This window comes from Malaya genurostris, chromosome 2 (genome assembly GCF_030247185.1).
Source record: "Malaya genurostris strain Urasoe2022 chromosome 2, Malgen_1.1, whole genome shotgun sequence".
NCBI lineage: Eukaryota > Metazoa > Arthropoda > Insecta > Diptera > Culicidae > Malaya > Malaya genurostris.
In genome coordinates, this window is record NC_080571.1 from 152,769,461 (window position 1) to 152,782,119 (window position 12,659).

General features: G+C 37.6%; 1 protein-coding gene across 1 annotated transcript in view; it reads left to right on the forward strand.

Moving 5' to 3' along the window:
* Positions 1-12,655, forward strand: part of LOC131427863 (uncharacterized) — an 88,286-nt gene extending 75,631 nt beyond the window's left edge. Inside the window, exon 2 of the mRNA XM_058591416.1 lies at positions 10,444-12,655. Coding sequence (XP_058447399.1) covers positions 11,563-12,474 — 912 coding nt within the window. The 5' untranslated portion in view covers positions 10,444-11,562 and the 3' untranslated portion in view covers positions 12,475-12,655. The remainder of the gene's footprint in view (positions 1-10,443) is intronic.
* Positions 12,656-12,659: the final 4 nt, after the last annotated feature.

The window sequence follows — 12,659 nt, forward strand, 5'->3', positions numbered from 1 at the left end:
CAGAGTTTCATGGTTCAGTGGATGAACTCGAACCATTTTTAATACAAATAAGCTATTTCGCAGACGAAATACCATTGGGGGAGGATCAAAAACCACTATTGAATGTGGTATTGATGAAATTGAAAGGGAAGGCAGCGTCATTCATAAACAGAATACGAGCTAGCACCTGGGAAGAAATGTTTCAAAATCTAAAAAGACAATTCAGCATAAGAATAACCGTTGAAGGCATTTTACAGAAAATAGAGACATTAGAGCAAAGACCGTCGGAGACATTTACAAATTATGCTGATAGAGCACTGCAAATTTACGAATGTATCGAAGAGATGCAACGAGATCAACACGAAGAAAGTTCCTTCGCAGAAAGGAGCTTGAAAATACATTTCATTGGGGGATTACGAAACGCAAGCTTGAAACAGGCAGCGAGAAGTCAAAAGGGTATTGCATTTAGAGACTTGATACAATTTTTGCAGGATGAACATGCGGAATGTGATCATCTGGAAAACATAGTACAACGATTACAAGCCTGTCGGGTGTCAGAGAACAAAAATAGAACTACAGATCAGATGGGCCATGTCAGAAATAGATTCTCAGGTCAGCATCAACAGGCTCACGGAAGAGCTCCACGACAACCAAATTGGGGGAATTCTTGGAACCAGGAAAGACCTGGCGGAAGTCGATCAAACGATAATAGGAGGTATTATCGAGAACCCGAAAACCGCGGTAACCAGTATAGAGAATCCGGACGCATGATGCCAAATTATCGGAATAACTACGGAAACCGAGATGATAACAGACGTCAATATAATCGTCAAGACGAAAGATATCAAGTACGAAACCAGAGCGTGAATAACCAAGCTGAGGGCAGAACATGGCGAGAAGACAGAAATCGAGAAATGATGTATAGAGACCAGTCTCCCGCAAGAAGGTACGATGGCAGAAACTACGATCAACAGGTTAGACACCAAGATAGCACGCAGAATAACGTCAGAAGATATAACAATCAACAATCCAACTATCGAAAAAACTAAATTATGGGGCGTATGAGTTGACAGAGAACCGAACACCCCACGAAAAGTATAACACATGGAATGTAATTAAGAAAATACAAAGCAAGGTGGAACAAATTGACCACCAATTGGAAAGAATGACGGATCTTTCAAACAGAGAAAGAAGTTCGAGTAAAACTCGAGAAGCAAATACTATAAGCCATTCATTGACAAGAAATTGGTTCAACGCATTGTTACAGTTAAGTTAGTAACTTAAGGTTCATGAGGGGTTTGTGTTAAGCGTGTACGAAACACTCTGCATTAAAACAGAGACAATAGTAAATTACTCGCTTGAAGAGCGAAACGGTACAGATGATTATTTTGAGTACACCGGCCGGACGGAGGGAAAAAATGACAAGTCAGTTTTTGAGTGAACACGCGAGCGAGAGGACGTGCAAAAAGAAGGCCGGGAAAGAGTGAAGCAAGCGACTGAAAAAAAACCGTGACCGCGTGTCTCGGGAGTCCCGAGTGAATGACGTCCTGGTCAGCGATCTTTATCGGTGGTTTCGATAAAATCAACGGACTTGGATGTTGACCCGTTCACAGCAAAAAATTGGGAGTAATCACCACGCCAACATCCAGAGTTCTCGTGTCAAGCGTTCCCCGAGTGGTTCCGGCGTCGCTGTGTGATCGCACTGCAGCGGTGTAGCAAGCAGTTTTCGCAGGGCCGTGGTGAATCGGATTCCTGTGCGGAGGCGGTGAAAACCGAAGTGGTGAAGAATCAGCGAGGGGTCAGCGTTTCCCCTGGAAGTGCAATCGTCACATTATCGTGGATAGCACGAGGGTATCCGGAGAGCCGATTCCGTGGTTTGGCGCTGGAGTCGACAGGCAGAACCAGAAGAAGAAACAGGACGGAAGCGACTCCCACCTCGCACGAAGATCAACCGGGAAAGCTGCCTGAGGAATTTTCGCTGCTGCGGCAAATCTGAACTTCATGGGAAACAGAACGGACGGCGAGACCGACGAGAAAGACGTGATTTTTGGCAACGTGACGACAATGGTCCCGCAATGGTGAGTGCACCGCTTTTTCTAACCATTGCCTCTTTAAATGAACCGTTTATTATTGATTGGTGGGTTATTACCGCTTTGGGCAGAGAGACTAATGTCTTCTCAACATTGACAGATGTTTTTATAACAGCATACGAAATTGAAATGAGAACCACAACGAGACCTAACATTAAGAAAAAATTCCTAATTGATACCGGCGCTAGTTCTAACCTAATAAGCAGAAGATGCGCGGAAGAGATAGGTGCATCCAGAATAAATATTAAAGAACAAATTCATTACACAGGAGTAATGAATATCTCGCGAATTAGCCTCGGTACTACAGAAGCAGACTTTTTAATAGATAACCTAAAATTTAGAATAAAATTTGACGTCGTCGAGGAATTAGGATTTGCAGGCATCCTTGGAATGAACTTTATAAATAAGCACGTTACTAATATAGATATCCAAAATGGCAAGATAATCTTGCAAGAAAATCAAATTGTATTTAGCATGGAAGCAAAGCCGATACCAAAATGGCTACAATATGCTATGGGAGATACGGAGCGACAAGCAGAAGGCCATAATCAGAAAATTACAGGAGCACAGAATTCGCTTCATGATAATATAGAATGCAAGTCAAATACAAACAACCTAATATATAAGGAAAAACAATACCCAATGGTAACCGAGAAAGGGTGTCAAACTGAAGGAAATATATGTAGTAAAACGCAAACCAATAACATAAGCTGCCAAACCGAGTTCATTATAGCAAACGTAGACATAATAGGTAAGACGGAAATCAAAACAAATAACTATGACATATATAATAGTGTACATGACAATGTTCATAACAAGAATAATAATGAGAATGACACAGCCGGTTTTGATTACAAACAAATGATAAATGAACCAGTTTTTAAAAAAGGAAAGTTTACCACAATATGCAAGGATGTAGAAGAATTGGACGAAAACAATTCAGAGCAACAAAAACCTATTCTCACAGAAGACAACTATGACCTCAGCTTAGTGGAAAACAACAAATTTAAGACAATACAAGGATCGGGTAGAATAGAAAAAGTTCTCGAAGTGCTAAAGCTGAAGCATTTGGAAAAGGGGGCTTTTAGCGCCATGGAAAATATCATGGCAACATATAGCGATGTTTTCTACTTGAAAGGGGATAAATTAACTATCACCGATGCAGCGGTACATGAAATCGAAACCACTTCAAACGTGCCTATCAACAAACGGCAATACAGGTTTCCAGAAGCCACTAAAAATCATATTAATGAAGAGATTGAAGAAATGCGTAGGCAAGGTATCATAAGGCCTAGTAAGAGTCCATGGAATGCACCAGTCTTATGTGTCCCTAAGAAGGACGATGAATTTGGCAATAAGAAATACAGAATTGTGGTTGACTTTAGGGCTCTAAATTTAGTAACAAAGCCATTTGTATACCCAATTCCACTAATCGACGAGATTTTAGACAATCTCGGAAACAGTAAATATTTTTCCACTTTGGATTTAAAATCAGGATTTTATCAAGTACCCATTAACCCGAAAGATGCTGCCAAGACAGCGTTTTCAACTCCTAAAGGCCACTTTGAGTTCACAAGAATGCCTATGGGTTTACGAAACAGTCCATCCACTTTTCAGCGATTAATGAACACTGTGTTGTATGAAATGAAAGATGTGAAAGCTATAGTCTACCTGGACGACATAATTGTTTTTGGTTCAACTATTGAAGAACATAACGAGAACTTGTGTAAAGTTTTAAGGGCATTGCGCCGACATAATTTGAAAGTCGAGCCAGAAAAATGTCAAATTTTAAGAACAGAAATAAAATACTTAGGTCATGCAATCGACAAGGAAGGCATTCGGCCTACGGAAGAAAACATTAAGGCTATTAAAGAAATGATGGCGCCCAGGACTGTGAAAGGAGTCCGCTCATTTTTAGGGACAGTAAATTTTTATGGAAAATTTATACCACATATAGCAGAGAAACGTAAACCACTGAACGATCTCTTGCGAAAGAATGTGAAGTTTGCTTGGACAGACGAGTGTCAAAAAGCCTTTGAGGAGCTAAGAAATTTTTTAACTTCAGATGCACTGTTGGTAAGACCAAATTACAAAGACGTGTTCGTAATTACAACAGATGCTAGTGAGTACGCCCTTGGAGCAGTACTTTCAAATGAAAAATCAATTGAAAGACCAATAGCATACGCAAGCAGGGGCCTGATAGGTGCCGAAAGAAGGTACCACACAATCGAAAAGGAATTATTAGCAATTGTATGGGCAGTGAACCGTTTCAAACATTTCATTTATAACCAGAGATTTATTGTATACACTGATCATAGACCGCTAATTTCAATATGGCACTTAAAAGAAACTTCGCCAACCCTTACACGACTACGTTTAAAATTACAGGGACTCGAAATGGACATTCGCTATAAACAAGGCAAAGACAATGTTGTGGCAGACTTTTTATCCAGACTGCCCGAACAAGCCGAGTCCTTACACCCTATTTCAATAGTCACTAGACAGCAAAAGCGTCAACAGCAGCAAGCAGAGGAAAATGAACTTGCGAAGCGGAAAGACGCGGAAAATAAAACAACTTCCCCAAAACAACTGAAAGACGAATCAGGCAGGTTTACGCTATTTAAAAATAAACAAAAGACAGAATGGAATCCGCACATGGACGGATTAGAAAATATCGATTTTGGATGGGACGAGAAGGAAGATTTGGGAGTACTCTCACATTTCGAAGAATATGAAATATGCATAAATAACAATGACATCAAATTTGATCTGCTGAAATTTTCAAAACAAAAAACTAACGAAAGTGATTTTGATGGTACTTTCGTAATAGTAAACAGTAGATCAGCGTATAAAGAACTAGCCGAGCTGATACACTTACCACACGGTTTAAAAGACTACCTAAATGGAAGAGTATTTTCAATTCCAGATCGTAAAATATGGGGATTGGTTTTAAATGGCTCGAGTAGATCAATAACCGATACAAGAATTCTAATAGATGGGTTAGTAGATGCATTCACTAACTGCGCTGAAGACCTGAAAAATGTAAAGAACATGCAAATTATCTCTTTTCGAAACATGCAGAAAACTCCTGAGGTAAATATGTTGAGATTTATTGCCGAGAAATTCGATAAAACTTTCACACTATATGCACCAGAAAAAGATAGGATGTGGGTGCCGGAAAAAGACCGCGAAACTACATTGAAAGAATTCCACGATGCTCCTCTAGGCGGACATGTTGGAAGCAAACGCATGTTGAAAAGAATGAGTCCACTATTCCATTGGACTAATATGCGGAAGGATATTGAAAATTATGTTAAACAATGTAGCTCGTGCCAGAAAAACAAAATCGGTCGAGCGAACAAAATTCCAATGAGAATTACCACGACATCGTCCGAACCGTTTGAGAAATTGTATATGGACATAGTGGTATTACCCGAGTCAGAATGGGGGAACAGATACGGACTTGTGATGCAAGACGATCTGACCAGATATCTAATTGTAGCACCGATGGAAAATCAAGAGAGTGCCACGGTAGCGCAAACTTTCGTGAATAACTATATATGTAAATATGGAACACCCGCCGAATTGGTAACCGATAACGGAACCAATTTCGTTAGTTCTCTTATGAAAAATGTTTGTAAAATTTTAAAAATTAAAAAAATTACTACGAGTACATATCATCCACAAGCGAACTTGGTGGAACGATCGAATAGGGAACTAAAAACCTATTTAAGACAATACGTAGGTAACGAACCGAAAACATGGGACCAATTACTCCCATTCTTCAGTTTCGAATATAATACCACTGTAAATTCCTCAACGGGTTATACACCGTTTGAATTGTTATACGGAAGACGGGCGAACATCCCAAACTCCGTCTACAAATACAACAATGATGGAATGTATTATGAAGACTACGTAAATGAAATGCGATCATCATTCAAGCGATTGCATCACCAAGCACGTGAAAATTTAATCAAATCAAAAGAAAAACGTAAGGAGCTGTATGATAAAAACTCCAACGAATGGCAACCAATGTGGGGGGACTTAGTGTTAGTCAAAGCCAATCCCACAGGCGCAGGCCAAAAATTACAATCACTCTGGAGAGGACCATATGAAGTAGTCGCTCTACCTAGTGAACAGACAACAACGATTAAAAATGGAAACAGGCTTGAAAAAATCCATAATAATCGCTTGAAAAAATATACTGAATAATTTTTTCAATATACAAAAAACGTGTTTAATTCCCCTAGTAGTGAGATGATACCTTTTTTTTACCAATCTGCATGTGTTGTTTTGCATGAATATTCTTCGGTGTTTAAGTTTTCATGACATTATTTTAATGATCGTCGTCTTAAGCAACAGTTTGAGATTTTAATCACTCATTACTCTGTAATGTCGAAACTGCAAAGCGGATCGAATTTAAAACTAGAAGTGTGGTAATCGATTAAGGATGCCATGATAGGTAAGTTCCACTTTGGAGTTTACAGTAATTTAAGGTACTTCCAGAGCCGGTATTCAGGAACCGGCATGACCCAAACCGATTCGTATGGCCATATGACGAATAAATTACAACAGTTTTGAGTCCAACTTTGAAGCTCAATCCCATCTTCTATATCGGTTTGAATTTAAAAAAAAAAAAAAAAAAAAAAAAAAATTCATCATCATGTAATTCGAGAACCGGAAGTCATAATTGGTAAAATAAATTAATTTTTGTATGTATGTAGAAAATTAATTAATTTCGTATATAAGTTTATTTGAATTTGAATTTTTGTTTCTGATATTTGATTAGGTTTTTTTTGAGGAAACGATTGAGCTTTGAGAAGCGATTTTGTACTGGAGCCGGAATTCTGAAATCGGTGTGGTCGAAGTCAGATAAATTCACCTGAATAGCTGTATAGTTTACATTTGTTTCAAAATGTTTCAGTGAAGACATCTTTGAGAGATCATAGCGCGAATTGAATTTTTGGGTGCCTTCTGAATCGACAAAAAGTTAATTCTTTTTATCGGCTATAACCCGATAGACCTGATCAATTTATGTGGAATAGACATTGTTATACCAGTCACCCTGTATCCCTGAAGCCGGATGTTGGATCTGACTGAAGAACAAAATGTTTTATAAATCTTGAAACTTTTCATTTGAACCTTAGATGATTCTTGGAATTCATTGGAATCTTGGATCGGTTCAGCCATCTACGAGTGGAATGAGTTGCACAATTTTAATTTTCCGAGAAAACTGAGTCACACACGCATTTGCTGATCTCGACAGACGGATTCGAATGGTATATGGATGTTATGTTCTTCCAGCATTTATTGCTGTAGGTGGTTTAAAACAATATAATTAAAAGGAAATCTGCCATCATCTGGTTAATTTATGTCATGTTCGAACGATTATGTTGCCAAAACCAACCGTGCTAGGATCGGTCCGAGGCTAAATGTCATTCGGCCCTCCGGGCCTCCGAAAAGTTTTCGAAAGTTTGAGCGAATTCTATACCTATTATATATATATATATATATATATATATATATATATATATATATATATATATATATATATATATATATATATATATATATATATATATATATATATATATATATATATATATATATATATATATATATATATATATATATATATATATATATGTTTAAAGTACTTACATGTTTAAAAAAAAAAAAAGAGAGTAATCATTAGCGAACTTTCGCTGTTCAGGTCCGAAAGCTAAAAGAAAAAAAAACATATATATACTTAATCCATTAAACTAATCAAACTACAAACCCGCCGCTTCCGCTGTAAGGAAGGTAAACAAAGTAAAAACAAAGACCGGCCAGCGAACACACAGAGACAAAAAGAAACAACGACGGCAATTTAACACACACGGTCCTCCAAGCCGCGGTTCAAGGATTAATTTTCTCGTAACGTCTCTACAAAAAAAAATATATAATAATAACACCACGATTTTTTTTTACGCATTTATTAGATTAGAAATTTTTTATTTTTCCTTTTTTTTCACGCGATCGCGAGCAGTGGGAGTCAGTCCCATTGCTCGAGGCGCAGACGGCGCCGGATAACGGCCGGCTCCTCACCCGGGACGAGTAGATCCGCAGTCCACCGGCTGCCGCGGTGGAAGAAGCGTCGTATCTTCTCGTGAAGGGCGATCCGGGGGCGCACATAGTACACCCGCCCTCGCCCCAAAATTAGCCGCATCGCGGCGTGGTCCTCTTCGGCTGTCGGCCCGGGTGACGAGGCAAGGCGCCAGCGACGGCGCACCCACGCTATCACCTCGGCCAGCAGCTCTGCCCGAGTGCAGCCAGTACCTCCGAGGAGGTAATGGCCGAAGAGCATGTGAATAAATGGCACGCTGGCCACAAATGCCGACGCCGGAGTGCCAGGATAAAAGTCTAGCCAGCGGCGTAGATGCGCCAGCTGAAAAAACACACAGAAAGAGAAAAAAAAATTACTCACACATGTTTTCCAGGAACACACAGATTTTTTTTTCTCTTCGTCTCAAAAATTTCCAACAATTATTATGTATTTCTTCAATCTCACAGATTTTTTTCTCTTCGTCTCAAAAGTTTCCAACAATTATTATGTATTTCTTCAATCTCACAGATGGAACACAGATTTTTTTTTCTTCGTCTCAAAAAAAAAAAATTTCCAACAATTATTATGTATTTCTTCAATCTCACAGATTTTTTTTTCTCTTCGTCTCAAAAATTTCCAACAATTATTATGTATTTCTTCAATCTCACAGATGGAACACAGATTTTTTTTCTTCGTCTCAAAAAAAAAAAAAAAAAAATTTCCAACAATTATTATGTATTTCTTCAATCTCACAGATTTTTTTCTCTTCGTCTCAAAAATTTCCAACAATTATTATGTATTTCCTCAATCTCACAGATGGAACACAGATTTTTTTTTTCTTCGTCTCAAAAAAAAAATTTTCCAACAATTATTATGTATTTCTTCAATCTCACAGATTTTTTTTCTCTTCGTCTCAAAAATTTCCAACAGTTATTATGTATTTCTTCAATCTCACAGATGGAACACAGATTTTTTTTTCTTCGTCTCAAAAAAAAAGAAAATTCCAACAATTATTATGTATTTCTTCAATCTCACAAATGGAACACAGATTTTTTTTTTTCTTTTCGTCTCAAAAATTTCCAACAGTTGTTATGTATTTCTTCAGTCTCACTTTGGTTAATTTTCGCGAAATAGGATTTTCATAATGATTTTAAAAGGGCAACACTGGTACTTACCTGAATCACATTGGTGCTCTCGCACCAACTAGCGTCGGCACTTGGAGTACCGATTACGAATAATTGACGGGGCATGTTAGCGGTTCGAAAAGCTCAAACTAAATGATTGAATTAAGTTAATCAAGAGTATGGAAGCAGAAAAAAAAACATGAATGGATATCGCGAAAGTAAGCAAAAACCGAATATACTATTCGCAATGACATACATTGAGTGTAGATCATAACGCCGACGAAGCATGAGCGGGCCATAAACGGCCGACGTGAAACTGTAATTTAAGAATCTTCCTGGAAATCATAGCAGGCAAATTCGGCGATCGCTTTGCGGACATATACAATAAAATAATCTATAGCGAGCAATTGTCTCGAAAAGGCAGGTAAAATGACACCCCGGTTATAATGAACATCTATAGAATAGTTAAATGAAACCACGCGCCGACCAAACTGGGTCAATGGCAGCGGTGCGGGCACACACGAATTGTAGCATACACTGGCACCAATCGCAAATAACAAATCGAATGCTCTATGATTATAGTTTGTAAGAATTTATAATTAATTTTTTTTCCCCACTAGGACTTAGTTTGCATGAAAGTTTTTTTTTTCAAGACGATAAGTATGATGTTCTCTACGCAATCATGCATTTAATTTCCCGGGTGTTGTACTAAAAATGACTTTAAACGTTTTCTGGATAGTTCAAGTCCAGTTTTGGCAAACAAAAATTTTAATTCGGTTATCATATTCAAAACTACTTAAATGTGTTTTAACGATAAGTTTCACTATTAAGCTGTTCATTTAACGCTGAAGCATTTATTGAAATCTGCTATGTTTCACACACAAGGATATTTTGTTAAAAATTCATTCATGTCTATTCATGCTAAATTGAATATGTGTATTAGGCCGCAGAAAACCTTTTTGTTATTGTCGTTCATTTGAAAGAAACGATGTAAAAAACTAAAATTATAGTGGTCTAGAACTCAGGTTCAGATCAGTACACATGATACATAATTTTTACCGCGCCTAACACACGAACCATACGAACAATGAACCTGTGATAGCATTTTTTTTCTCCTATTCTCGAACATAACTAAATAAAGCTATAATTTCTAATCTGATAGTGCTATAATATTTGGACTATTGACACTGGCTCTAGGATATTCCATATCGAAAACCAAGCAAAAACAAAATGACGAGGCACAATTACCACCTAATGGCGCGCTACCGAAACTTGTATTAGAGGAACTGGATGACACAAAAATTACCATGGGAAAATTCAATATTAGGGTGAGTCTAGACTTAAAGCGGATTGATACAGAAAGATACAGTATAGGAAATCTACTCAAAGAATACACGAGTGTATGCGAAACATTAACAAAAACACTGAACGAAAGCGCATGTGAAGCTATAAAAATAATGTTAGGTGTAGAGAATGACAAACTGCAAAAAAAAGGTGATTTGATAAGAACGTTATATTCTCTGAGGAAGCGACGAAGCATATGGAGTGCAATAGGGCTCATGGACTCAGATGACAGGTCGAGACTCGACATAGACATGGATAAACTACGAGGTAATGAGGAAAGGCTTAAAGGAACCGTCTATGAACAGACTGGAAGTATTAGTGCAATATACGACCTGGTAAATAGGTCATTAATCAATATAGATAAAAAAAACAATAGAAATGTACGACCAAAGCGAATTCTTAAAACAAGATATTAGGAATCATATTAATTTCACAGATGTTGTGAAGGAGGCATTACTTACAGAAACGAAATTAAATAGTATGGGGACAATTATCCAAAATAGGATTAGAATAACACAACGGAAGCAAGAAATGCTTCTAAAAATCTTGATAGAAGAATCTAGTACGCTGGACATTATTGCCGAGGTAATCGAACTGGACAACCTACTATCGAAGATGAAACAATACGAAAAGTCACTACCAGAAGCAGTGGAATTTTTGCGCACACGAGATGGATATTTATCTCCGCAAGTGCTCCAGTTGTTCGACATATCACATGAAATAGACAGTCGACACATGTTACATTTAAATGTAAAAATACCACTAATTAAAAAAAACGCCCTACAAAGCATACAAAGGCAGCGTTACGCCAGAGTTAAAAGGTAATCTAGTGACGTTTATACATTTAGAGAAAGACATAATAATTAAGCAGAAAGATAAAGAATGGGGGTTCATAACAGACATTGGAACGTATAATAAATGTTTCGCGATACAAGGAATGAAAATTTGTTCATTAGAAGAAATCGAGATAAACCTAGCGGAAAGTGACGAATGTATAACTAAAATATTATATAAAAGCCTAAGAGGCTCATGCGAAGCAAGAACTATGAAACTGAATCACACAATGTGGTTCGAATCAGCGCATACAAATGAATGGATATATAGTGCTCCAACGAAAGAGAAGATAACCATAATTAACAACGATGTTACCACAACTAAGGAAATAATTGGAATTGGCGCGATCAAACTAAACCAAGGAATGACCTTGGTAACCGACGAAGTAAAAATAGGAAATTCGCAAGGACGAAATAGAAACAAGACAATATATCTCGAAAATATAACAGATGTCACACCGGAAAGCCTGATTAATTGGAAGCACAAGATTATTCCTGTAATAAATAAGGATAATAAGATTTTCACATTTATTGATAATAAACGCCTTTTCGACCTGGGTATTGACGTTAAAAGAATAATAGAACACCGAACACTGTTAGAAAATGTAATATATGCGCCCCTGGAACAGCCATGGATTACGATGAGTACAGTAATTATCATATGTGGTATAGTAACGACGATATGTGCGTTCTGCCACAAAGGAAAGTTTTCATGTTGTACTAAAACCAAAATAGTGCATAACGGAAATAGTGGATCATCAAATGACATGACCCACACAAACAAGAAAAATGTAAAAGAAGAACAAACTCAAGAAACTATAAATATTCCTTGTATCACTAACACTGAAAGAAACACTGTCGAAACAATGGTAGTAGGAACGGTCACAGCAGAAACACATGCACACGAAATTGATGGTCAATCGAATAAAGACGCGAATATACTAGAAAACCCAGACACGCAACCCTCAAAACCGAAAACTAAAAACAAAAGCACTCGAAATATCGTAGTGATCTGAATATTCTTTGTTTATCCTTATGGGCTGTCAGCATATGTGCGAGAATGATTGAAGCAAGAGGTATAGAGGAATGACTGGACAAGGGAAGCGCGCCCCAGAATGAATGAAGAAGAATGTCTAAATAAGCTCCACAAAAATCTATATATATTAGACAGATAACTAACAGACAAATCCAAGTATATTTC